This window comes from Canis lupus, chromosome 21 (assembly GCF_048164855.1).
Source record: "Canis lupus baileyi chromosome 21, mCanLup2.hap1, whole genome shotgun sequence".
Taxonomy (NCBI): domain Eukaryota; kingdom Metazoa; phylum Chordata; class Mammalia; order Carnivora; family Canidae; genus Canis; species Canis lupus.
This window is the reverse complement of record NC_132858.1, coordinates 21,959,452-21,985,987: the sequence shown is the minus strand read 5'-3', so window position 1 is coordinate 21,985,987 and position 26,536 is coordinate 21,959,452. Positions and strand designations below refer to the sequence as shown.

The window sequence follows — 26,536 nt, the reverse complement described above, 5'->3', positions numbered from 1 at the left end:
CCACTAAACAATAACTGTCCACTGTCCCTGCCCCCAGCCCCTGGCAATCACCATTCTATACTCTGTAAGAATTTAACTATTCTAGGTACTTATATGATGAAATTATACAGCATTTGCTCTATTAACTGACTTATTCACTTAGCAAAACGTATTCAAGGTTCATCCATGTTGCATTTACGTCTCAGAATGTCCTTCCTTTTTGAGACTAAATAATATTTAATTGTATGTATGTGCCATATTTTGTTTATTCATTCAGCAACCAAAAGATATTTGGGGGCACCTGGCTGGCTCAGTCAGTGGAGCATGCAACTCTTGATCATGGGGTTGTGAGTTTGAAATCCCACAATGGGTGTGGAGCTTACTTAAAAATAATCTTTAGGGCAGCCCCGGTGGTGCAGTGGTTTAGCGCCACCTGCAGCCAAGGGTGTGATCTTGGAGACCCGGGATCGAGTCCCACGTCGGGCTCCCTGCATGGAGCCTACTTCTCCCTCTGCCTATGTCTCTGCCCCTCTCCCTCTCTCTCTGTCTCTCATGAATAAATAAATAAAAATCTTTTTAAAAATAAATAAATAATCTTTAAAATAGAATAATAATCTTTAGGGGCACCTGAATGGCTCAGTCCATTAAGTGTCTTGACTCTTTATTTCAGTTCAGTCATGATTTCAAGGTTATGAGGTAGAGCCCCAAGTCAGGTTCCGCACTGAGCATGAAGCCTGCTTAAGATACTCTCTCTCTAAAAAAAAAAAAAAAGATACTCTCTCTCTCCCTCTCTGCTCCTCCCCCCACTCACATGCACAGGCTTACTCAAAAAATAAATAAAACAAAATCTTGAAAAAAAAAAAGATATTTGGGTTGCCTCCTCCTCCATAGCCACGGTAATACTGCTATGAACATGGATATACAAATTTCTCTTCAAGACCCTATTTCCAATTATTTGGTGGGTTTTTTTGGGGGGGAAAGATGTAAAACTATTTTTATTCATGGACAACATGATTGTGTATATAGAAAATCCTAAGGATCTACAAAAAATGTTATTAGGCATAATTGAGACTAGTAAGGTTGCAGGATACAAGATCTACAAAAATCAACTCAATTTCCATATATTAGCAATGAACAACTGAAAATTCAAATAAAAATGCCATTTATGATAGCTTCTAAAATCTTAAAGTACTTAGGGATAACCTTAATCTATTTCAATTCTTTTGTGTATATATATATCCACAAGGGAAATTACTAGATTATATGGAAATTCTATTTTTAATTTGAAGAATCAGTATATTATTTTATTTTCCATAGTAGCTATACAATTTTATGTTTCAGCCAGTAGTGCATAAAGGTTACAATTACTTTACATCCTCGCCAACACTAGTTATTTTTTTCTTTTTTATAATAGCCACCCTAATGGGTGTTAAGTGGTATCTCATTGGGGTTTTCAAATTGCCATTTTTAAATCTAATTCATGAATACTGGTTGTACTAACATCCAGAGCTTGACATCATCAGTACCTATAACAAGTAAGCTTTCTATTTTTTCATTTGAATTCTTGACAATATTAAACATTACACTTAAGGGGCACCTGAGTGGCTAAGTGGTTGAGCATCTGCCTTTGGCTCAGGTCGTGATCCTGGGGTCCTGGGAGTGAGTCCCCCATTGGGCTCTCTGCAGGGAGCCTGCTTCTCGCTTCTCCTCCCTTGTCCCATGTCTCTCTGCCTCTCAAGAATAAATAAATAAAATCTTAAAAAAAAAAAAAAAAGACTACACTGTTATAAAAAACCATGTTATTAACAGGGCATTCCCAATTGACTACTGAATAATCCCCAGTTTTTCCAAAGCATCAATGGAAAGTACAGAAATTATTACATTACTAAAAGCATCAAGTTTTAAATTAAGATAGAAATATGAAAATGATCAGTATTTCTAAAGATCAACAAGAAGTAAATAAAAATAACAAGTAAAATGAAAGTGTTTTAAGACTATTTTTTTTCACTCAGGGGACTAATTATTATCTCATAATAAAAAGTGATGAGACACCAAAGAATTGGGACGCCTGGGTGGCTCAGTGGTTGAGCGTCTGCCTTTGGCTCAGGGCATGATCCTGGAGTCCCAGGATCGAGTCCTGCATCCGGCTCCCCACAGGGAGCCTGCTTCTCCCTCTGCCTATGTCTCTGCCTCTGTCTCTCTCTCATGAATAAGTAAATAAAATCTTTAAAAAAAAAGAGAGAGACCAAAGCATTAAATTTGTGCCCAATATTCTACAACAACAACAACAAAAAAACCAATAGCAATACAACAACCAATTTAAAAAGGTATCTCTATGCAAGTTACCTTAGATAATATTTTCATTCAACCAGAAACAAGCAAATAGCTATACTAGATCAAAGTAAACCTTTGATTCTGTTTACATAAAAACCATGCATTCAGAGTTTTCTGAACATACTTATCAATTGTTTCCAGGATACATATTAAAATAAGGTAGACACAAGTGCAGTTCACTTTCAAAAGTGAACTTATTAACAAACTCTTTAAAGGGAGACAGATAGATGGAACAGGAAATGAAAAATACAGTTAAGATTGCCTTATCAGGTACAATGTACCAATGTACTTTTAATCTGACGTCGTCAAACCTAACAGAGCTAGAGAATTATCCTACGTAAAACCAGTATTGATACGTTCTACACTGTTAGTGTAGCACTAAGTTCACTAATAGAAAAATGTGTCTTTGGTCAAATTACCAAACATACATTACAGATTATAATTGCCCTTCAGCAAGCTATGATCAGCACCAGATACAAAAATATTTAAAAGCACTATGTAAAAATCATTGAGCATGCTTAAAAAACAAAGACGATACCATCACCACCACCCATCCCACACAAGCAGTCCCCTACTATACCAAATCTCCACCATCCTTGTCTTTACTTGGATCCAAACATCTCTTTTAGCCTTCTTTCTCTCCCTCCTCTCAATTATACCTCAAGATCTGACCTACCCATATCAACACAGTACTTCACATTCTGTCCTCAAAGATATTATCCATCTCTTCCTAGGACTTACCATCTCTTCCGGATTATCTATCTCCCACCACACAAATTCCCAATATCCTTTGCTAAACTCTAGTTCATCTCCGTCTAGTACAATAGATTCAAAATTAACATTTTTCTTATGTAACACAAAAGGTATTTTTAAAGATGCTTAGCAAACGAATCCAAAATTCTAAATGGGAATACAGTGGCTCTCAAGCTTTTTCCTGACATACTTCAGGTACGATGAACTTCTAAGAAGTGAAACACTTTAGGGGAGGTAGTACTCAAAAGCAAAACTTTTTCAGAGAAGTACTTTAGGGAAGGGGTCTTCACCAAAGCACTTTTATGTGCAAATCAGTAGTTTAGTCATTTCAAGAAAAAGAGCTTTGTGCATCATTATAATGACTTCCAACACTGCAAAATGCTTTTTTAAAAAATAATAGAATTAGGGTACCTGGGTAGCTCAGTTAAACGTCTGCCTTTGCCTCAGGTCATGATCCCAGGGTCGGGGTTCAAGCCCCACATTGGGCTCCCTGCTCAACAAGGAGTCTGCTTTTCCTTCTGCCCTCTCCCCTGCTTATGCTCTCTCTCTCTCTCTCTCTCAAATAAACGAAAGAAAGAAAGAAAGAAAGAAAGAAAGAAAGAAAGAAAGAAAGAAAGAAAGAAAGAAAGAAAATAACAGAGTCAACCTCATTCAACTAGCTATTGGACCAAAAAAATTTATGCTGGTTTGTTTTTTGCAGTTTTTTTTTTTTTTAGATTTTATGTATTTGAGGGAGAATGTGTGCATGCACACTCAGGGGAGAGTAGACGGAGGGAGACAGAATCTTAAGCAGGTTCTATCCCCAATGCAGAACCCAAAACAGGGCACACAACCCCAAGATCATGACCTAAGTCAAAGCAAAAAGCCCACGGCTTAACCAACTGAGTCACCCAGGCACTCCGAAATTTTGCTGTTAAACTACTTTTGTATTCCTCACAAAGTCTGGAACACAGTTAAATGAATAAAAGCCTCAAACTATGCTAGAGCCTCACATCATTTCAAATTTATTTTTTTTACAGATCTTATTTTTTTAAGTAATCAAACTCATAATCCCAAGATCAAGAGTCACATGCTCTACCAACTGAACCAGTCAAGCACCCCTCAAATTTATTTTTTAATAAGATACTGCTAACATCAGTTCTATCACAACTCTAAGTTTTGTACAAATGTCTTTGTCTTGATTTCACAAAGTCTGACAAAGAAATCAAAGGAGATAGAATGAATTCTTCAAAGTAACAATATTGTCTATAATCTAGTTTCATTTAAATAATAGGTAATCCCAGTTTGTTTTATCTATAAAGATTCTGCTTTCATGAATATACCTAGGAAGTAGGTATACCTAGAAAATATGTTTCAGCTGAAAATTTGTCAACATTTCAGAGTGGATAAAGCAGCTTTATAACTGAAGAAGTGTTAAATACAGAGAAGAATATTAAATACTACACTATTTCAATGACAGTGACTAATTAAAGCCATGAATTAAACAATTTGTTATTGCAATGGTATTTTAAGATTTGAGAGAAAGAGCGAGCACAAGGAGGGGCAGAGAGAGAATCTTCAAGCAGACTCCCCACTGAGCATGAAGCCCAAGATGGGGCTTAATCCCAGGCGCTGAGATCTCAAATCAAGAGTTGGATGCCCAAACAACTGAGCCACCCAGGCACCCCAGCAATAGCATTTTGACCACTTCATTTTGTATTATCTCATAAATATAGTATTAATATTGATTTGTTGTATTAACTTTCAAAAACAATCATGTACTAGCCCCTGAAATACTTATGATACCACAAATGGAAACCATTAGCCAAAAGCTGTACTATTTGAGCTGAAGTTTAAATTTCTCCTAATTAACCTAATTTTCAACTTCTTTTTCAAATGAGTTAGTAATTTATGAAAATCATATTGAACTTACTTCTTTTTAAATATTTTATTTATTTATTCACGAGAGACACAGAGAAAGAGAGGCAGAAACACAAACAGAGGGAGAAGCAAGCTCCATGCAGGGCGCCCCATGCAGGACTCGATCCAGGACTCCAGGATCACACCCTGAGCCAAAGGCAGACACTCAACCGCTGAGCCCCCCAGGTATCCCTAGAGCTTACTTTTTAAATGTCTTATAGCTATATCCACAGTGAATATTATCAAATAATGTTTTTTAATACTATTTTAATTCTACCTTTACCATTCTTATATCTGACAACACAGGTGGCCTATTCTCAGAATTACAAGTTTGAAGTTTAAAGATTCAACCACCTGAAGCAAAAGACAGAAGTTTAGCTTCCTTCATTAGTACCCAAACTTTAATTTATGACAATAAAATACACCGAACCTATCAGTGTTTTTTAGAACAATATCAAAGAAATGGATCATTTTGTGGAAGATATGAAGAATCTGCTAATGTCTCTTCTATAAATCATTTTCATTTGCAGGGACAACTGGGTGGCTCAGTGGTTGAGCATCTGCTTTTGGCTCAGGGCATGATCCTGGGGGTCAGGATTCTGGGATCGAGCCCCACATAGGAACCTGCTTTTCCCTCTCTCGCTCCCTCTGCTTATGCACTCTATCAAATAAATAAAATCTTAAAAAAAAAAAAAAAAAGGAAATTCTGACTATTAAAATCTAAAATTTGTATGCATTTATCAAATGATACCATCGACAAAGATAAACCATAGAAACAGAGAAGATACTGGCAACACACATAACAAAAGATTTGAAGAAATCATACTGTATTTAGCAAAAATCAGTACAAAAATGGTGAAAGATATAAACAAGCAATTCACAGAAAAGGAAATATATGCCAAAGACTTATTGTCAGCCTCACTAGTATAAGAAAATCTCTAAAATTATAGCAAGATGCCATTTTATACCCATCATTCTGACAAAAAGTAGGACAATACCCAATGTTAAAGAGTTGTAGGTTAACGGAGACTCATATGGACTAAAGCAGTACAACCACTTTTGAGAGCAAAGCTGAACATGGACACAATCCATAATCTACCAATTGTCCCAGGTATACATACATTCTGCCTACAGAAACTCATATACATAAGTACACACACACACACACACACACAGTGGTTTAAAATAATATGGAATTCCACACAGTGGAATAAAATAATATTCACTGTTGCTCTGTATGTAATAGCAAAATTTTGAAAAAAACCTGATTGTCAGAAAAGAATAAATAAAGTATGGCTTTTTCATATAATGCACACAACTGTGGCCTATACCATAAACATCATATATTTATGTACCACAAAAAAAAAAAAAATCCACCGATTATAAGGGTAAGACAACACTGATTTTAATTTCAAAGATGTTAAAATGTGGGGGAAATTTTGTATATTAGAATTAACAACATTCAGCAAAATGAACTAACGGAAATTGCGTATAAAAACATGGATAAATTTCAAAACAAAAACAAGTTGCAAAAAAAAAGTTGCAGAAGTGTATTATTCTCTATTTAAGAGCTAACAGCAGACAAATCTGTATTATATTTAGATATATTAAGTATGTGATCAAAAGGGGCAGCCTGGGTGGCTCAGCGGTTTAGCGCCACCTTCAGCCTAGGGCCTGATCCTGGGGACCAGGGATGGAGTCCCACGTCGGGCTCCGTGCATGGAGCCTGCTGTTCCCTCTGCCTGTCTCTCTCTCTCTCTCTCTCTCTCTCTCTCTCTCGTGAATAAATAAAATCTTAAAAAAAAAAAGAGTATGTGGTCAAAGTATAAAAACATGTGGAAATGATAAACATGCAGGGAAGAAAGGGGAAAGGAGGGACTTCAGCTACATGACCGGTTTGATTTTTCACCAGTGTGACCACTACACAGGAATTGATTCTATTACTTTATATACTTTGACAGCCTACGTTCACAATAACTTTTAAATGAGGAGGGAAAAATATCTATATGAAGAACAGAAATGCCTCTTTCCTTATATCTTTTAAAGAAAAAAAATAACCATTTTAGATGTATTTTATTAGCATATTCAATAGCCATATCCTATGTCAGTCTTTTTTTTTTTTTCAATTTTTCTTTCAATTTAAATCAAGTAAAGCCATTTACAAGCAGGAAGACATACCTGAAGAAATGAAGAAAACATGTTTTTTCATCAAAAAGCTTCTTCTAGCAAAAGGCAAACACATGTATCCACATAACTACATCACTAATAAGGGCAGCAACTTAAGATATGTGAGACCGGCAGGTAGCAAGGAGAATGGAAATGATTAAAGTATGCCCTGAAGGAGCATGAAAGGATTCAGTAAATTAAACTATGAGCTAAATTTTGAAAGATCATGAATAGAAGTCTCCTATGTAGAAAAGGATATTCCATGCAATACAAACCAAGAGCATATAAAAAGGCAGAGACTGATGAAAACATGACATGTTAGCTTCATTTGGCTAGAAAAAAGGCCCACAAATTATGGTTGGCCAAATTTGACTCAGCTTATTTTTGTAGAGTCCGCAAGCTAAGAAAGATTTTTACATTTTTAAAAGGTTGTATTAAAAAAAAAAAAGTATGCAACAGAGACCATACATGGCCTTGCAAAAATGAACTATCTCCTGTCTAGCCCTTAAAGATAGTTCATTTGCTAATCTTCACACTAGAATAGAACTTGCCAGGGGAGTGGACCACTAGAGAAAAACGATCCTTAAGAAGACAACTGTAAAAAGAAAGCACAAACCATGACGAATCTTGTCTTCCATGCTAAGGAGTTAGAAGTGATAGAGGCCTCTGAAGGGTTTTAAACAGAAAATAAATATAATCATCTCTGTACTATAGAAAGATTACTCAGGCAATGTTCTAAAGGATAAACTGGAACAGAAACAATAACGGAAACAACAGCTGAAAGACTACTGTAACAGTCCAGGTAACAACTGATCAGAGCCTCAGCAAAGGCAGTACCCAAAGGAATGAAACGGTGTATACCAATAGGTAGCCAGGAGGAAGAACCACAGAGCTCCATGAGGCAAGAAGAAAGGAACTGACACAACAAGCCTGTTCCTAGCTTGAAAAACTGATTGCCAAATGATATTAGAATATTTTGTTTTAAACAGGAACATTGAAAGGAAAAATTGGATTTTAGACATGATGAGTTTGAGTTGCCTTATGATGCAGCCCAAGTTCCCCTATGTAGAGATTCTTAAAGGCCTATATGAAGGTAGTTTACTTGGGAGGTGTAAGGACACGGGGAATAAGTCAGGAAAGCGAGAAAAGCAATTCATAAAATTCACCATTTGGCAACGATCATATTAATTGATTCAAACAAGGAGATCCCTGGGGGGCTCAGTGGGTTAGCGCCACCTTCAGCCCAGGCTGTGATCCTGGAGACTTGGGATCAAGTCCCATGTCAGGCTCCCTGCATGGAGCCTGCTTCTCCCTCTGCCTGTGTCTCTGCCTCTCTCTCTCTGTGTCTCTCATGAATAAATAAATTTTAGAAAAAAATAATTGATTCAAACAAGAATGATCTAAAAATGCAAAAACTAGTGGGAGAAAGCTTTAAAAGTACAGATTATTATTGCTAGGAGACAATTCGCCCTAGGTCTTTCATGTTTCTCCTCCTGCAAGGAAGGGCACTGAGTGCCTTTGTTCCAGAGTATCTTTTCAAAGCATATTTGTATAACCCTGAACATCCCTGGAAGGTAGAGACAGTATAGTGACTTCCTCCAGGGCAAGGGGCAGGTTGTTTAATGTCTGGGACAATAAAGATAATGACTCCCTCTTGGTCCAATATCAGGCAGGCTCACTGCCCCATATGAAAGATTCAAGATCCCTAAACCTAGGGTTCCTCTCTAGCAATATAACTGCCTTTACGCAGAAGTTACCTGGCTGGTCCTGTTCACATCACCTGCAGGGAGCTCAAGTTTGAGAAACCAGGGCAAATACACACTGACTACTGCTACTTCTGTAAGTCTTTATCTCTGACCTAACAGTCTTCTATCTTCTGCTAGCTTCCATGGCTACTTTGTTAGCTTGCAAGATCCTTGAAAGCTCTCAACAATTACAGTTTCAATTTGTTTTTTTTTTTTTTAAGATTTTATTTTATTTTACTCATGAGAGGCACACACAGAGAGAGAGGCAGAGACAGGCAGAGGGAGAAGCAGGCCCCGTGCTGGGAGCTGGGAACCCAACGTGGGACTTGATCCTGAGTCTCCAGGATCACACCCTAGGCTGAAGGTGGCGCTAAACCGCTAAGCCACCCAGGCTGCCCACAATTACAGTTTCAAAATACATCCTCATAAGATACATACTAATCCAAAAAGAGAAAGAAAAGAAAGAAAGAAAGAAAGAAAGAAAGAAAGAAAGAAAGAAAGAAAGAAAGAAAGAGAGAGAGAGAGAGAGAGAGAGAGAGAGAGAGAGAGAGAGAGAGAAAGAAAGAAAGAAAGAAAGAAAGAAAGAAAAGAAAGAAAGAAAAAAAGAAAGAGAGAAAGAAAGAAAGAGAGAAAGAGAAAGAAAGAGAGAAAGAGAGAAAGAGAGAAAGAAAGAAAGAAAGGAAGAAAGAAAGAAAGAGAGAGAGAAATCCACAGGTGCCGCCTTAAATGATCAGGTTAAAAACACTAGTAATGGGACATATCTACATCATATGCCTCCTGATATGAATGTACAATGAGGAATACATTTTACTATGATATTTCTAAGTACAAGAAAACAAACCCAAACTGAGGGCCATTCTACAAAATAACTGGCAGTATTCTTCAAAATGTCAACATCAGGAAACAACTGAAAAACTTTGCTTTTAGGAGAAATATTAGATACTCCCTAAGGGAAGGGTGTAGGGTGAAGGGACATTTTGTCTGCAACACAAAAAGTTCAGAAAAAATACAGATGGATATACAGAGAAAAGGTAAACGCAAATGGAATAAAATATTAACATCTGAAATACTAGGTGAAACATACATAAGAATTCTTGTACTGAGGCACCTGGGTTGGGTCAGTCGGTTAAGCGTCTGCCTTCAACTCAGGTCATAATCCCAGGGTCCTGGGATCAGGTCCCACCATCAGGCTTTCCTGTTAGCAGGGAGTCAGCTTCTCTCTCTCTCTCTCTCTCTCCCCCTCGAGCCCTCCCCACTGCTTGTTCTCTCTCTCTCTCAAATAAATTTTTTTTTAATTTTTGTACTACTGTAATTTTTTTGTTATGTCTGAATTTGTCAAATGATAAATTAGAAGAAAAATATGAGTAACAGGCATAAAACAATGTTTTGTTTGTTTTTGCACAAGGCAGCTCTTCAAGGGTTACTCATTCAGGGATGAAATGTTGAATATTTTAGACATGACCCAGATCACCTAAAATCTACAATCCTCAGACACAAATGAGTCCTGGGATCATCAGTCAACATTAATAAAAAAGTATTCAGGGGATCCCTGGGTGGTGCAGCAGTTTAGCGCCTGCCTTTGGCCCAGGGTGCGATCTTGGAGACCCGGGATCGAATCCCACATCGGGCTCCCATAGAGCCTGCTTCTCCCTCTGCCTGTGTCTCTGCCTCTCTCTCTCTCTCTCTCTCTCTGTGACTATCATAAATTAATTAATTAATTTAAAAAAATTTTTAAATAAAAAAGTATTCATAAGCAGTGAGAAAAAACCTTTTCATTTAAAAGTATTATTTAATTCACAGTATTTTGGAGTTTTTGGTCATTATGTAATTTCTTCAATGGAGACTAAAAGTAGAAGGTCACTATGTAGTCCAATAAATTTGACAAAAAGGCCTTTTCATTCTTGAAAAGACAGAGAATCCTAGTTACTAGTCTATACAAGGCTCTACAATAGGAATTAGAAAATAGAACCACAAAACTAGCGATATTCAGACAATGAAAAGTAATTTCTAGTCACATTGTTTCATTTCTCAATTACCTTGTTTAAAGTGCATATTCATTAAAGACAAAACACATCTTAGAAAAGAAAGATAAGTACCCCAGAAATTAAGTATCCAATGTGAAATGAGTTTAACTCTCCTCATTGGCCATTTAAATATCAGTATTTTAAATACCTGTATCATTAACAGGTTATTTTATCAGTATGCTGTCCAAGAAATTCCTTACACTAAAACATTTCACATATAAAACATTCACATAAATGAACTACCACATATCATAAAACTTCATAAAATAAACCTGCTAAGGTGCCTAAAAAACATTTATTTGAAAACACTAAAGTCTTGGGTATTTTCCAGCAGTATTGTGAACAAAGCATCTAGAGAATGTGTTGACTGTAACACAAATCAGCATGTTAAATAACAAGCTTCATCTGACTTAGCAAAACATTCCAACTTTTGGAACAGAAAATGACCTGTTGGACATTTCAAAGCTGCTAGAAATCACCCTGCAATACCAATTTACTTTAAAAAGGGATGAAAAGAGTTAATTAAAACAGTACTTAAGGACTACGCTTACTAAAGCATATAATTCTCTAGATTTTTTTTAAACTATCTAAAATCAAAACCCAAGGGGTATCTGGCGGGCTTAGTCAGTTGGACATGCGACTCTTGATCTCCAGGTCGTGAGTTCAAGCCCATCACTGGCACAGAGCTAACTTTAAAGAAATTAATGAAATATGAAATATTGATAGGAAAATTGACTACAGGAAAAAAGTTTACCTGTAACACTCTCTTCTTTGAAGAAAACTTTTAAGACTAACAATCCATTTTTAGTTTATAAAACTTAAGTACAAAGAAAACTTTTATTTAAACTGGCCATACAATATCAATACCAGTATGATGGATTGCTAGAAAACAATTCTATAACTTTAGATTATGAACAACCCCCTTAATAGAAAGCCAAATGAATTACTTTCTGTTTTACAGGAAACCTATCCCAAAAGAACCACCACAAAATTTTTACGAGTATGAAATATTAAAAAATAAAAAAATGAAAAGCCCTTACCAGAATACCTCCTAACCTAATCTATCTCTGAAACAAATCAGAGGAAGCTGAATCCTAGGTTAATAATTTGATCAAATGTCCACTGCTAACAAAGCATGATAAAAGAAAAAATTGATGACAGGATTTAAGAAATAATGATTCAAAATTCTAAATGAACATTAACAGAATCAAAGGTCCTGCTCTACAAAACTTTTCAAAATTACAGGCTATCCTAAATACAAAATTCTAAAAAAAAAAAAAAAAAAAAAAAAAAAAATTCTAAATGAACATTAATAGAATCAAAGGCCCTGCTCTACAAAACTTTTCAAAATTACAGGCTATCCTAAATAAACAACTTTACCATTCTCATTTTGTACTCCCAATAGTATAACATTCTACATTCATAACCAAAAGAGAACTATCACTCCAGAGTAATGTATATCATAAGAAATGTCTAACAACCAGTCAAGTGAGAATAGTAGCTGCTTCCCCCACACACACCCACACAAATTAACAGTTCTGCATTTGAAAAAGCTGAAAAGACAAATATTGACAGCAGTATAAAGCTTGATTATAGTACTTTTAGTTTTGAAAAATATTTATGAGCAACATTTTAGGGCTTGAAAAAATTAACTGGAACAAAAAAGTCAACTACTTGTTCTTTCCAAATTGTTAAGATCCTACATGGCCCTTAGGTGACCTACACTGCTAAATTCAAAGTTGGTGGTTTGTTTTCCTACTTTGTTCTCTCCCTACTCATATTTTAGTTGCCAGATATGCTACTTTATATAAAACTCTTTCTTAGAAATTTAGTGAAGTACCTTCAAAAACCTTCCTAAAAAAACAAAAACAAAAACAAAAACAAAAAAAAACCTTCCTAATGTAGAAACACCTTTAGGTTTCAAATTTTAACTGTCATATACATCTTGTGAACTGGGGTCTCTCACAATGGCTTCAGGAAATCCTGTGCTTCAGGAAATTCTCTATGGTATCTAATAAGAAACAATAGGAGGAATAAATGAAAATATGTTAAGAAAAATAAAGATCTCTTCCTTATTCTCATGATAAATGTAAGGAAGGGACAAGGCAGAGACTTACAACAAGCCTCCCCTAAGTAAGCCAGAAAAAAGCTAAAGAACAATGTAAATTCATAAAGACCAAAAGAGGAAACAAGCAGCTTCGCTAAAGAGTACTCTCAAAGAAAGGACACTGAATTCTTACAAATCTATTAGAACCACTTATGTTTGAATCAACTTTTAAAAATGATACATTGCTGGGGCACCTGGTTGGCTCAGGTGGTAGAACATGTGATTCTTGATCTCAGGGTTGTGAGTTCGAGCCCCACAAAAGGCACAGAGATTTCATTAAAAATAAAATTTTGGGGGATCCCTGGGTGGCGCAGCGGTTTGGTGCCTGCCTTTGGCCCAGGGCGCGATCCTGGAGATCCGGGATCAAATCCCACGTCGGGCTCCCGGTGCATGGAGCCTGCTTCTCCCTCTGCCTGTGTCTCTGCCTCTCTCTCTCTCTGTGTGACTATCATAAATAAAATAAATAAATAAATAAAAATAAAATAAAAAAATAAATAAAATAAAAATAAAATAAAATTTTTGAAAATTTAAAAAATTTGAAATTGAAAACTGATATAATAAAATATAAATAAAATAAAATGGCACATTTCTGGGTGCATGCACAAAAACTGAAGATTTATATGGGATTAGCAAGGATCACATAAATATTTCTTCTACTACTGGACCCACAAAAAAAAAACTGAAAAACAATTTTCACAGTAGTGTAAATGTTAGGCTGCCATCCATGATACTCTTTAAAGTGACATGTACCAATTACAACTCTTAGAAAACCATATTCAGATCTACCTGGCTGAAGAGATTTTTTTGTTTTTAAAGACTTTATTTATTCATGAGAGAGACACAGAGAGAGAGAGAGAGAACCGCTGAGCCACTCAGGTGTCCCTGGCTAAAGAGATTTTATAAATGCCATCAACAGGACAGCCCGGGTGGCTCAGCGGTTTAGCTCTGCCTTCAGTCCACGGCATGATCCTGGAGTCCTGGGATCGAGTCCGGCATCAGGCTCCCTGCAGGGAGCCTGCTTCTCGCTCTGCCTCTCTCTCTCTCTCTCTCTCTCTCTCTGTGTCTCTCATGAATAAATAAATAAATTTTTTAAATAAATAAATGCCATCAACATATTAAAAGATAAAAAGGTGATTACAAAAGTTTAACTCCGTTTGAAGATGCATTGAAGATGCATAAGTGATAGCTAACAAATTTTAAGTTCAAAATGAAGGCCAGGAAAAAAAAAAGGAGGCCAGCTATTGATCTCATGGGATAAAGAAAAATATGTTAAATCATTTGACTGAATGGCCACACAATAGTTAACAGCTTACTGATGAGAAACTTATTCTCAGATAATAACTAAAAATCTTGTACTGGACAAAAGTAAACTTCATGTCATTTTTCTGGTTATTTGCATAAGAAGCTAGATAGAATCTCCACTATAAAGTAATGACTATATATCAACTACACATGATGAATATGCCAAAGTAGTTATTTTATAACAATGTTAAAACTTAAAATGTTATTTTAAGTTCACAGAAACCCTGCAAATTAAAAGGGCAAAAACGATCACTAAACCATTACCATTACCAGCAATCAGACTGCTAGAATGGGGGTAGACTAGACTAATATGTGAAATTTAATGATTTTGCTATAAAAACATGAAAAGATACACATTGTTCACTCCAGGAAGAGGTGGAATTTCAGTTTGATAATCTTTTAAGTTATTCAACTACTATAAATTACTAAATATTCAGGGCAAAGAACCGATATCCTTCTGGTCCATTGTAATGTATTTTTTAATATATTTTTTTAAATGTATGTTTTATTAAATGTTTATAATCATAGTACTTATGTGACTTGATATGTCAACTTGTTCTCTCTAGGGTTATCTTTGATATGTTCTATCTAGGATTATTTTGAACAGCAGCATAACATTCTACCATGTGTGCACACTGTAATTTGTTGAACTGCCTTTTTTTTAGTATTTTATCTTTTTGACAGAGAGAGAGAAAGCACAAGCAGGGGAGCGACACAGGGGGAGAAGCAGGTTCCCCGTTGAGCAAGGAAACTGATGCCAGGCTCGATCCTAGGATCATGACCTGAGCCAAAGGCAGACAGTTAACTGACTGAGCCACCCAGGCACCCCACTTTTGTACATTCTTAATGTTCTTAGTACGGATGTCCAAAAAGGAAATTTGATAGATACTACCAAGTTTTTCTTTGCAAAGTGCAAATTTTACTGGTTTGTTTTTTTTTTAATGCATCTAACCAGAAATAAATATTTTAAGATTTAAAGTTTCAAACAGGGCAGCCCTGGTGGCTTAGCGGTTTAGCACCACCATCAGCCTGGGGTGTGATCCTGGAAACCAGGGATCAAGTCCCACATTGGGCTCCCTGCATGGAGCCTGCTTCTCCCTCTGCCTGTGTCTCTGCTTCTCTCTGTGTCTCTCATGAATAAAATCTATAAATAAATAAATAAATAAAGTATGTAAGTTTCAAGCATGGGCACCTGGCTGGCTCAGTCAGTAGAGCATAAGACTATTCCTCTCAGGGTGGTGAGTTCAAGCCCCACATTGGGTGCAGTTACTTAAAACTAAAATCCTTAAAAATAAAGTTTCAAAAATAAACTAATAGAAATGAGTGAAGATACTAAAGAGGAAATACAGAAAAAGAAACAAATTTGGAAATAAGATAATTCAATCTGGACTACCTGTGGGAGAAAAATATGGAGTTCAAGAGTTCAAAAGATGAGCTGAAAGCTAAGACTTAAGTAGGGGCGCCTTAAGGTCTGCCTTCAGCTCAGGTCATAATCCCAGGGTCAGGCTCCTTGCTCAGCAGGGAGTCTGCTTCTCCCTCTGTCCCTCCCACTACTCATGCTTGTGCTCTCTCTCTGAAATAAATAATAAAATATTAAAAAGAAATAGGGTACACTCTAAATACAATCCTCTGGAAGAATATATCAACTGTGAATGATGAAACTACTGGAGAACTTTAGTGGGAGTAATTTCATTAGAGTGGCATGGCCAGAACTATACTGCCAAGGGCTAAGAAGTAAATACAAATTCAAATAAAGGCTAGAGTACACATTTAAGAAGTCTGGAAGAAATAAAGACAGGTCCATAGATTTGAGGAGGCACAATCAAAAGACGGCTGCCTAAGATCTCAGATATCTGATCATTTTTAAAGGCTGAAGAAAAAGGGCCCAAAAAGGTGAAGGGAGGGGGGTCCTGAAGTCACTGGAGAGGCTTAAGATGCTAAAAAAAAAAAAAAAACACACATTTCAGGATGAAATCCACAATAAAGAATAGGAGATAATCTTGGAGGGAAGGAGATGTTTCAGTCCTCGAGAGAGTAATGAAAACACAAAGTATGTACTCATAGAAGTTATATTCAGAGGCAGAGGGTTAGAAATCTGGTGGAAGTTCATACCTATTGATTTCTACACAGGAACAGACTAATCTGTTGAAGTGAGGGGTAGAGTAGGGTTTTGAGAAGTAAAGTGTGTATATGACACATTCTCAAGTGCTTGGGCAGGTATCTGTGAAGCTGTTTAGTAAAGACGCTACACTTTGATTAAAGGATATAGGTAGAGTATAGCATGCCTGTATTTGATTACTTTTACAATAATTATATATTTGACTCTCCAGTGTCTATTAGAGACTTAGGGCATATAAAACCTTTAAGACATAGTCTCTGATCCTAACAGTTCAGATACTATTTTATATTTTGAAATGTAAAAATTTCCCCAAATATAATGTATTAGGTTACCTCCTAGGTTATAAATTGATATATTTCATTTTCTTCCAATCAGATTAACAAGAAACAATTTCAAGCTACATATACCTTCAGATATGAGATCCCTAGAAGAGATTTTACAAGTTACAGAGTACCACTAGAAATAGTTTCAGAAATGCCATACTAGGAGGACTTAGGGCAACTCACAAGGCAAGCACCCCAATTGCTTTCTACCCAAAAGTACTGGCAAACCAACTGTATTATGATCCCTAACACCCTAAGTAAGTTTCCACACAGAATTCAATTTTAAATACACATGTATAATAAATACCAAAATGTCACCAAATTGTCAAATTTCACTAAGAATGTATCATATATAATTATCATGAGCCAATGTAATAATACTTGCCCTTTGCATGACTTGGCTTCAAGGACCCCAAATTACACGAACTTCTGATTTACATAAATTAAGTAGACAAATAATATCTCTTCTGTAGAGCAGTTTCAAGTAAGTTACAGCTAGCAATTTTAACCTTCTTAAAAGCACCTTAAAATGGAATTCTATCTATACCCTGTTTTCACCTTCTATTTTCTTTCCACCAGTTGGCATAAGAATGAGGTTTGGAGAGCTCTGCATTCCAAATTTAGAAGGTAATAATATAGTTAGGAAAGGCAAACTTATTAGAATTTTCTCAAACAATGAAAGAATTCTGCATGTCCAAAAGGAAAAGCCATGAGAGTAAGAACTGAAATAACCATATTTAAGAAATGTGAACCTCTACTTGATTTAAATTAACATACAACACGTCTCTATAAAACCATTAGACTATTAAAGTGGTTAGACTTGATGGAAAAGCTTATAACAGAAGTTAAACTTAGAATTGCTTTTTAAAAATACAGAATTTTTTTATTTTTTATTTATTTTAAAGAGAGCTGAGTCCGCAAGCAGGGCTAGGGACAGGGAGAAGGAGAGAAATCCTCAAGCAGCTCTCCACTGAGCACGGAGCCTGACACAGGGCTCAATCCCAGGACCAAGATCATGACCTAAGCCAAAATCAAGAGGCAGCTGCTTCACCAACTGAGCCACCCAAGAACCCCCAATTTTTTTCATATTTTTAGCTGATTTTTCAGCTTTAAACATTACAAGTAGCAAATATTAATACACAACTTTCAGAAGCTGAACCATTCCTGATATTTTAAACATTATTTATTTAAATAAAGTTTTTAAAAACTTGAACATGCTATGTATCAATTGTTATTTTTCTCAAGCAGTGTTTTCCATCTCATGTGCACATACACAAGGATAAAAAAATTTATAGTACTTGGCTAATTTCACCCTATATTTGCTCAAAGCAGGAAACCAACCATGTCTTACTGTCTTCATTCATAGTAGAGTACTTTGCACTTAGTGGGCATCCAAATATATATCAGGTAAAATAGTTTCCATACACTTATTTTATCACTGTTTTACCTGACATAATAAAATTTGTGGTGAGAGTCTGTGATCCAGCTACAAAAAATATCTAAAGCATAGTAACCAGATTAAAAACCGAATATTTAAAAAAAAAAAAAAAAACTAATATTTGGGAAGCCCGGTGGCTCAGTGGTTTAGCGCCTGCCTTTGGCCCAGGACAGGATCCTGGAGTTCCGGGATTGAGTCCCACGTCAGGCTCCCTGCATGGAGCCTGCTTCTCCCTCTGCCTGTGTCTCTGCCTCTCTTCTGTGTCACTCATGAATAAATAAAATCTTTACAAAAAAAAAAAAAAACTAATATTTTTGAAGCCAATACTAATCTTATCTAGTTTAAAACACAGAATTCCAGTTAATACACTGCAGAGATACTGTACTGTCTCCACTGAAACTGATTATAAGTTGGCCCAAAACATGTTTTGTTTTGAGAATGTAATGAAGCATAGCATCATAGCTATAGGCTATAGAGCTCATAACCTGCAATTTTCATTGTAATTTTATGTCACTTTACCCTACTTAATTTCAATAGGTTGTCATAAATTACATATTGAAAGCCCTCTGAAGTATTAATTTAAATTTTACTTTAGAAGAAATATCTCTAGAAAGTCCGGTTCAATTTTCAATATGTTATCACTCTATCTAACTTATTAACTATTTAAGACTATACATTATATATCTAAAGTCGTATAGTTTACCAAACCCACAAGCCTCTCGTTCTATTATTAAACAGGTAACACACAGCCAAAATATATACAAATGATATCTTTAGGCCTTTAAATAACCACTTTATCGGGTATGAACATTTTTTAAGCAAGTTATTTTCTGTAAATGTTTCAAAGTTTACTATCTCATTGTGTAAAAATAACGGAAAGATATTTTAATTTATGAATAGTAAGCAACAAAAGTAGGGGTGAAGCTGAAGAAATTGAGGTTAACAAACATTTCTAGTAAGTTCTATGCCTTTTTTTCTTTTAATTTCTAAAATGGAATACAGATCTTCAAGTTAAATGAGTTACACATCCTGATAAACCCATTGTAAACTAAATACGATTTAGAAAATGCACTTAATACACCTAACCTACCAAACATCACAGCTTTAGCCTTGGCCACCTTAAACCTGCTCAAAACACCATTAGCTTACAGTTGGGCAAAGTCATCTAACACAAAGTCTATTTTATAATAAAGTGGTAAATATCTCATGTAAGGTATTGAATACTGCACTGAAAGTGAAAAATAGAATGGTTGTGTGGGTACATAGTGGTTTTTAAGTACATCGTTATTGACCCTCATGATCACCTGGCTGACTCGGAACTGTGTCTCCCTGCCTCTACTCAGCATCACAGAAAGACTATCAGGCCCCACACTGTTAACCTGGGGAAAGATCAAAAATCAAAATTCCAAGAACTCAATGTGTATGACTCACACCATGGTAAAGTAGAGAAATCTTAAGCCAAACCATGGTAAATAGGGGATCGTCTGTAATTGGCTAGCCGAATGCAGCTAAGTTTTATAGTTCCTAGCAAATTCTATAAAGGCAATGTTCTTGGTAAGCCATATGTAATCAAATGTAATTTATAATAAATGGCTACAAAATTCTAAAGGGGGGAGGGAATGATTCATTTTGTTCATCTAATTATTTCAGTATCAAATCTAAACAGTTTTTTTCCAATTAGAAAAGATGCTCCAGGGGCGCCTGGGTGGCTCAGTCAGTTAAAAGTCTGCCTTCAGCTCAGGTCATGATCTCAGGGTCCTGGGATCAAGCCCCAAGTCGTGCTCTCTGCTCATTAGGGAGTCTGCTTCTCCCTCTCCCGTTATGCTTACCCGCGCTTGCTCTCTCTCACTTTCTCTCTCAAATAAATAAATATATTTAAAAAGAAAAGATGCTCCAGCATTACCAATTATGAAAAATAAAACAATTTATATGACCACCACTGGCAATCCTTTGTTTTCAATGAGACCAAAAATTGATCTTTCACAATTTAGATCCTTACCTAAAGGATAAAGTATATAGCTCAAAGGAACAAAGTACTGTATTTTCTGTACCAAAAATTGATCTTTCACAATTTAGATCCTTACCTAAAGGATAAAGTATATAGCTCAAAGGAACAAAGTACTGTATTTTCTGTACTTCTCTAAATTTCCACTTCTTTTACATGTAATCTTTTTATTAAGGGGGGGGAGGCAAAGCAGGAAAGAAAATGCAACATGAAGAGTGTATCTAGAAATCCTTAAAAGAGACATTAATCTCAGAAAGTAAAAATGGACTAAGTGGCAGATAACAGAGAAACTGGGTTTTAATTCAGTTTTTAAAAACTACATTTATTAGGCACCTTAATTTTTAAATATCTCTAAAAACTAGAAAAAAATCATTCCTGTAAATCAAACTCATATTAATAGCAGTAACATGTTCTATGTTCCTCATACTTCCGATTTCAAATTTATGTAACACAAGACTTTTGTTATTGTACAGATAGTTTATCTTCCCTAAATTCTACATTAAGGAAAAGTATTTTAGATTGAAGAAATAAAAGGCACAAAAGGAAGGGGGGGAATAGCTTTAAAAACTGGTCAACACAAATGTTATTTCACAACTCTGATCTTCTAACAGGTGTCATGGTGTATTCTTAATCTTTCCCCCAAGCTACCACATATTTCACTGATTTTATAACTAAGTGAACTCTGGTCTCTAGTAGCTTGAACATTTAAGTCAAAACAGATTTCTAAGTTTCCCAAATTCAATTAAATCAACGTCTTCCCCTAACTAGGACCCAGCTTCTTCTACCTTACCTCCCACTCAGCCTTCCCCAGAGCAAGGAAAAATTCTCATTCTCCTAGAAAATTAGAGAAATTATTTGGGTCAAAGTAACAAAATACATTTAAGGTAAAACATATTGTCCCTGGCTTGTTTCAGTTCAAAGACTCGCTAAAGTACTGACTTGGCATTAAGCAGTAAATACAAAAGATAAATCAGTTTACTGACTTAACTGTTCTCAACCCACAAATGCCATCCTAAAAATATAGTATTTCTAATACTCAACAGTTTTTTTTTTTTTTAATTTCCACACAAGTCCTAAGAGCAGAGGCTCTAGGTCCCCAGTATAACAGTGTGCACCTCAAACAACACGTTGCCTTTGTGTAGTGACATACAGCCCAAGTACCTACCAAAGAGAGCAATCTGATCTGCCAAATAGGTCAAGGTCTAATTTGACAAACATTTAGGTAAAATGTATAACATACATCTTCCAAATATCTATTCTAGCTTGGTACTAACGGTGATTAAGATAAGGTCCAAAAGAACAGCTATGACAAAGCTACAGAAGCAACATACTAAGTTGTTAATATCACCTTTTTTTTTCCTTCCCCAAATCACTCTTAATCCAACCAAAAGAAATGGACTATATTTCCTTAGGTGGAACACATGAGTGTTTTGGCTGCCCTAATAACCTACACTGATTCAAAACTTCCACTCCAAATATATACCCCTATTAAGCTTATTGCTAAATGTTCCAAGATACTAGACAAGTTATTTTTTATGCAGCTGGATCCAGAACCAGTAAGGACATTTAAAATACTTTTAGACTTAAATTTGTATCATATAGAAAGGGTTACTATAACAAAGCTTTCAGCAAGTTGGGGGTGGAGGGGGGGAGCACCTCTAAAGAAGTAATAAATAAACTGGTAGATTCCTCTATTTTAACAAAATTCTAGTCGTTGGTCTCAGAAGTAACTTTCAAGATAAATACCACACTGGAAGTGTCTCCTTCAGACATTAGAAAATTAGAACAGCTGCAAACTTTACATGAACATTTCTTTTGGCAGCAACAATATAATCATATAGCAAGTTATTTTGTGTCCTTTAATAGTTAAGTGGCAAGAATAACTCTGGAGGAATATTTTAAATACTGAGAACTTCAAAGTTCCTTAAATCCAAATATTGCCATGCCATCTTCATCTCCAAAGTCAAACATAATGGGATGCAAGGGCAACTACATTACTTATGCTTTTTAATTAACTACCAATAATACAAATCTAACCATATCCCCACCTTTGGTGAACTGCAGCAGAGAGAACACAGAAAACTAACTGGGAAGCCACCAGAATACATTGTAACACTTGAATGGAAACAACATGCAACCAAGTATGCCATTCAATGGATGTAAAAGGGGTTAAGGAGACAATATTTCAGCATTCAGAAATTTACATTTGCTCCTTCCTACCTATAAATGCCTTCAGTATCAAATACTTAAAACCAAAGCTCCGGGATCCCTGGGTGGCTCAGTGGTTTAACACCTGCCTTGGCCCAGGGTGTGATCCTGGAGTCCCGGGATCGAGTCCCACATCCGGCTCCCTGCATAGAGCCTGCTTCTCTGCTTCTCCCTCTGTGTCTCTACCTCTCTCTGTGTGTGTCCCTCACGAATAAATAAAATCTTACAAAAAAAAAAAAAAAAGCTGAATCAGAAAGTTCATTCAAATAAATAAATAAAGTTCATTTGACAGATGCTGCTATTTTCAGTTGCAAGGGAAAAAAAGAAAAGGCTCTCAATATCGTACAATACAAATACTTATGTGCCATACTGGCTACAGCAGCCTACCTCTGTAATTTGCACCTTATTTTATGGTAGTCCATGACAGAACATCCAAAAAATTAAAATAGTATGATCTGAAGCTTCTTTTCAAGCATGTCTACAAGAAGAATTATCTCATAAAAACCATCCACTTTTATGTGACTCTAAAACTCCATGCCCAGAAGCCAATGACTAGTTTATAAGCAAGATAATGACTAGTTCAATGGAAAAGGTATTATGACAATAAACTAAGACTGGCTCACCATGTTATGATCTGCCTGCCTAATATGTGTTTAGCTACTGTAGTCAGCAATGTCCAAATATAAATTTGAAACATTTAATGACTAGTTCTGTTCTAGACTTCAAGCTCATCTTACCTTTTTAAAACATAGTTTTAATCTAAGGCTCTCCATTAAAAAAAAAAAAAAAAGAAAGAAAGAAGAAAGAAAGAAAGAAAGAAAGAAAGAAAGAAAGAAAGAAAGAAAGAAAAACTTTTTTAGAAAATATATTCCCTAGAGTAGAGAAAAATTCAGGAACAAATTGTAACTCAATTTCACGAGAAGTACAAAAAAAACCCACAGTGGAAGGTGCAAAATCTCAAATATTTCAGCACACCTCTAAACCTTGACACAAATTAAAATCAAAGTAAGTTTCAAAAGTCAAAGAGAAATAAACCTCAAACAGGCTGAGCATTATATTTTACAAGACATGTCAACATTTTATGAATGGATCCATAAATATACCAAGAAAAATCTTAATTTAAAAGTACTTTATCTGGTTGGTTACATTTCAATCACTGTGAAGTGGCATGAAGCCGTAAGGCAGCCAATACAACTCCAAAAACCACTTCTTTCAGAAAGAGCTTTTATTTTGTTTACCAAGTTTACTACTAAGTTTAATCGTGACCTATCACAACCCTTACCATAGCTCACTGTATAAAATTAGCCCTGCAACTTGCAAACATAAGCAGAATCTAGACTTAATCAAACATATGGTGGTGGGAGGCCTGTCCGGCTTCGGGGGAAAAAAAAAAATTAAATTGAGGACGTGGGATCAAAACCTTTTAGCTGGAAAACAAACAAAAAGCCCACCGATGGCTGCTCAAAAGTCTTCGACGGGGATGTGATGGAAAAGGACACCTCTTACACATTTTAGGCCGTCGAGAAATCAAAACTTTGAGACGAGCAGACACGGTGTGGGTTTAAGTAGTTCCACGGCAGAGGCTACAGCAAAGAGGCAAGACCCTAAAACGGGGCGGGGGGGGGGGGGCGGGTAGTAGTAGTAATAGTAGTAGCAGTAGTAATAGTAGTAGCAGTGGGGGGACGGGGTGCGAATCCAGCCCACCTCCAAGCTACTACGAGGTGCACAGGCCGCTGGGGGAGCAGCCCAGCCGCCCGGCCCCGCACCACGGGGACCTCGCACAAAGTTGGCCGGCCAGCCAGCCAGGAGCGTTCCCCGTCCACCCGCCGACACGCCGAAACCCTCCGCCGCCGCTAGCAGTTGCTCCTGAGGATGCGAAGCCGCGACCTGGCAGGTGGGAAAACACATTCTAAACGGGGAGGCGGCGGGGGGGGGGGGGGGTCAGCAGGAGGTCGCGGAAACCCCGGCGCCGGGACCACCGCCTCACAGGTCCGGGGCCACTCACGCACACGCCCTTTAGCGCAGCGCCCCGAGCCGCGGGGAGGCCGGGAAGCGGGGCCTCGCCGCGAGCAACGTACCATTTTAAAACAGCCGTGTCCCTCCCGCCGGGAAAACAGGCATTTGCCCCTGCGAAGTCTCCCCGAGAGTTTCTCCGCCCCGGGGCGGCGGGGAGGGGAGGGGAAGGGAGGGGAAGGGAGGGGAGGGGAGGGGAGGGGAGGGGAGGGAGGGGAGGGGGGAAGGGAGGGGGCGCGCGCCCCCGGAGCGCGAGCAGCGCCGCCGGCAACAGCCCCGCCGCGCACGCGCACGCGCACACGCGCGCGGCCGCCACGCCTTCCTCGGGCCGCGGCCGGGGACGCGCGGCGCCGGCTCTCAGCGCTCCTCCGCCGACAGTCGCGCGCTGCCGTCTCCAGCGCCGCCCTGCGAGCCCGCCCGGCGACGCGGCTGCCGCCCGGCCCCAGAGCCGGCGACGCGGGCCCCCGCCGGGGCGCTGGAGCTGCGTGCGCGCGCGCCTGCCTGTGTGTGTCCCCCTCCGCGGAAGACGCGAGGTCTCCGTGGCTACGGCCCCGGGCGGGGCGGGGCGGGGCGGCGGCGGCGGGGCCCCCCCGTGGGGCCGAGCTGAACTCCGCGTGCTGGGAAGCGCCGTTGCGCAACCCGGGGCCGGGCCGGGGCCGCCGCTTCCCGGAGGCTGCGCCACGCCGCGCGCGCGCCGACCTCGCCCGGGGGGGGGGGGGGTGCTGGGGGCGGGGGCGCCGCTCGCCCTCCTCCCTTACCTTCCTAGAGGCCCGAGCGCTCCCCTCCTCGGGCGGCCGCAGCCCTGAGCATGTCCGGGTGGGTGCGGGGCCGCGCCGGGGACCGCGAGCCGGGCGCCTCAGCAGGCGGCACCACCCAGCCCGCGCTCAGCCCCTCTCGGCGGCCGCTGCCATCTTGTCCCGGCGGCTGAGAGGAAACGGCGGAACGGCTGCCCCCGACCGCTGCTGCTGCCGCTGCCGCTGCCGCTGCCGCTGCTGCTCTGGCTGCTGAGCGTCGGGCCCGTCTCCCTCATCTTCCTTCCCGGGGGCTCGGGGTGCGGACGGCGCGGCGGGGCTGGGGCTGGGGCTGGGGCCGGGGCGGCGGGAGGCCGGGCGGGGCCTACGGGCGGCGCGCGGGGCGGGGGCCCATTCCCGCCGCGGCAGGCGGAGAAGGACGCGGCCCGGGGACGCGGCGACGCCGGGGCCCGCGCGCGGCTCGCTCGGCTCAGGCCGCCGCGCTGCCGGCAGGCGTCACCGAGGCAGCTGCCGCCGGCCGCCCCACTGTCGGGCCCCTCCTCCGCGCCGCCGGCCTCGGCCGCCGCCTCCGCAGCGCCACCGCCCGCCCGGCCGCGCTGCGCGCCGAGCCCGGGCGGCCGCGCTCTCCTCGGGCCGCGGCGCCTCCGCGAAGCCCCTCCCCGGGGCCCGCCCGCAGCCGCGCCCTGGGAGCTCCGAGCCCGCCCGGCGGCCCGCGCGGACCCGGCCCGACCCGCAGCCGCCAGCGCCCGCCCGCCCGCTCGCTGCCCTCCTGCCCCCCCCAGCCCCCCGGACAAAAATACACGCGCAAAAAAAAAAAAAAAAAATAAAAGGAAAAGAAAAAAAAGTACCCTCACCACCACCACCCCCCACGAAAGGACTAAAATGAGGAAGCAGGATTTTACAGGCCTTTCGAGATGCCGTAATCACATTTCCCCTTCCACCCCTTTAGGATCTGCTGCTTGGCGGCTTGTTGGGGTTTTTCTTTTTTTTCTTTTTTTTTTTCTTGTTTTGTTTTGTTTTTTAAAGGGTTCAAAAATAAGGAAAGGGGAAATGCTTGCTCGGTGAACTGTTCCAGTCTAAAATAGATCCTTCCCGCTCCCCCATCCCCAAGAGTCAAGAGAGCTGTAAAGTCGGGTTAAAGAAAGGCGGCGGCGGGGGGGATGGGGGGGATGCGGGGGAGGCCTCCCTGCACGTCGCCCTGGAGCATCCCTAAGGCGCCACAGCCCGCCTAACAGGGAAGTGTATACCCACCTCCGCGTTGGTAACTCTCCATCAAGTTAGTTCCACTCCCCGAGACTGGTTGGTTACCTCTCTCCTGGAGACTAGGAAATCAACAGAATGGCCTATCTCAAACAACGTAATCATGGAA

The 26,536-nt window shown here is 39.3% G+C and overlaps 1 protein-coding gene across 6 annotated transcripts in view; it reads right to left on the bottom strand.

Annotated features, from left to right (window-relative positions):
* Positions 1-26,536, bottom strand: part of HIPK3 (homeodomain interacting protein kinase 3) — a 92,453-nt gene extending 65,917 nt beyond the window's left edge. For 3 of the 6 annotated variants that reach the window (XM_072791075.1, XM_072791071.1, XM_072791076.1), the window contains exon 1: positions 26,419-26,535. In XM_072791075.1, the coding sequence (XP_072647176.1) occupies positions 26,419-26,440 (22 nt within the window). In that variant the 5' untranslated portion in view covers positions 26,441-26,535. Of the gene's footprint in view, positions 1-24,480; positions 24,606-25,173; positions 25,449-26,418 lie in introns of those variants that run through there. The other 3 variants (XM_072791070.1, XM_072791073.1, XM_072791074.1) reach the window with 3 other exon arrangements.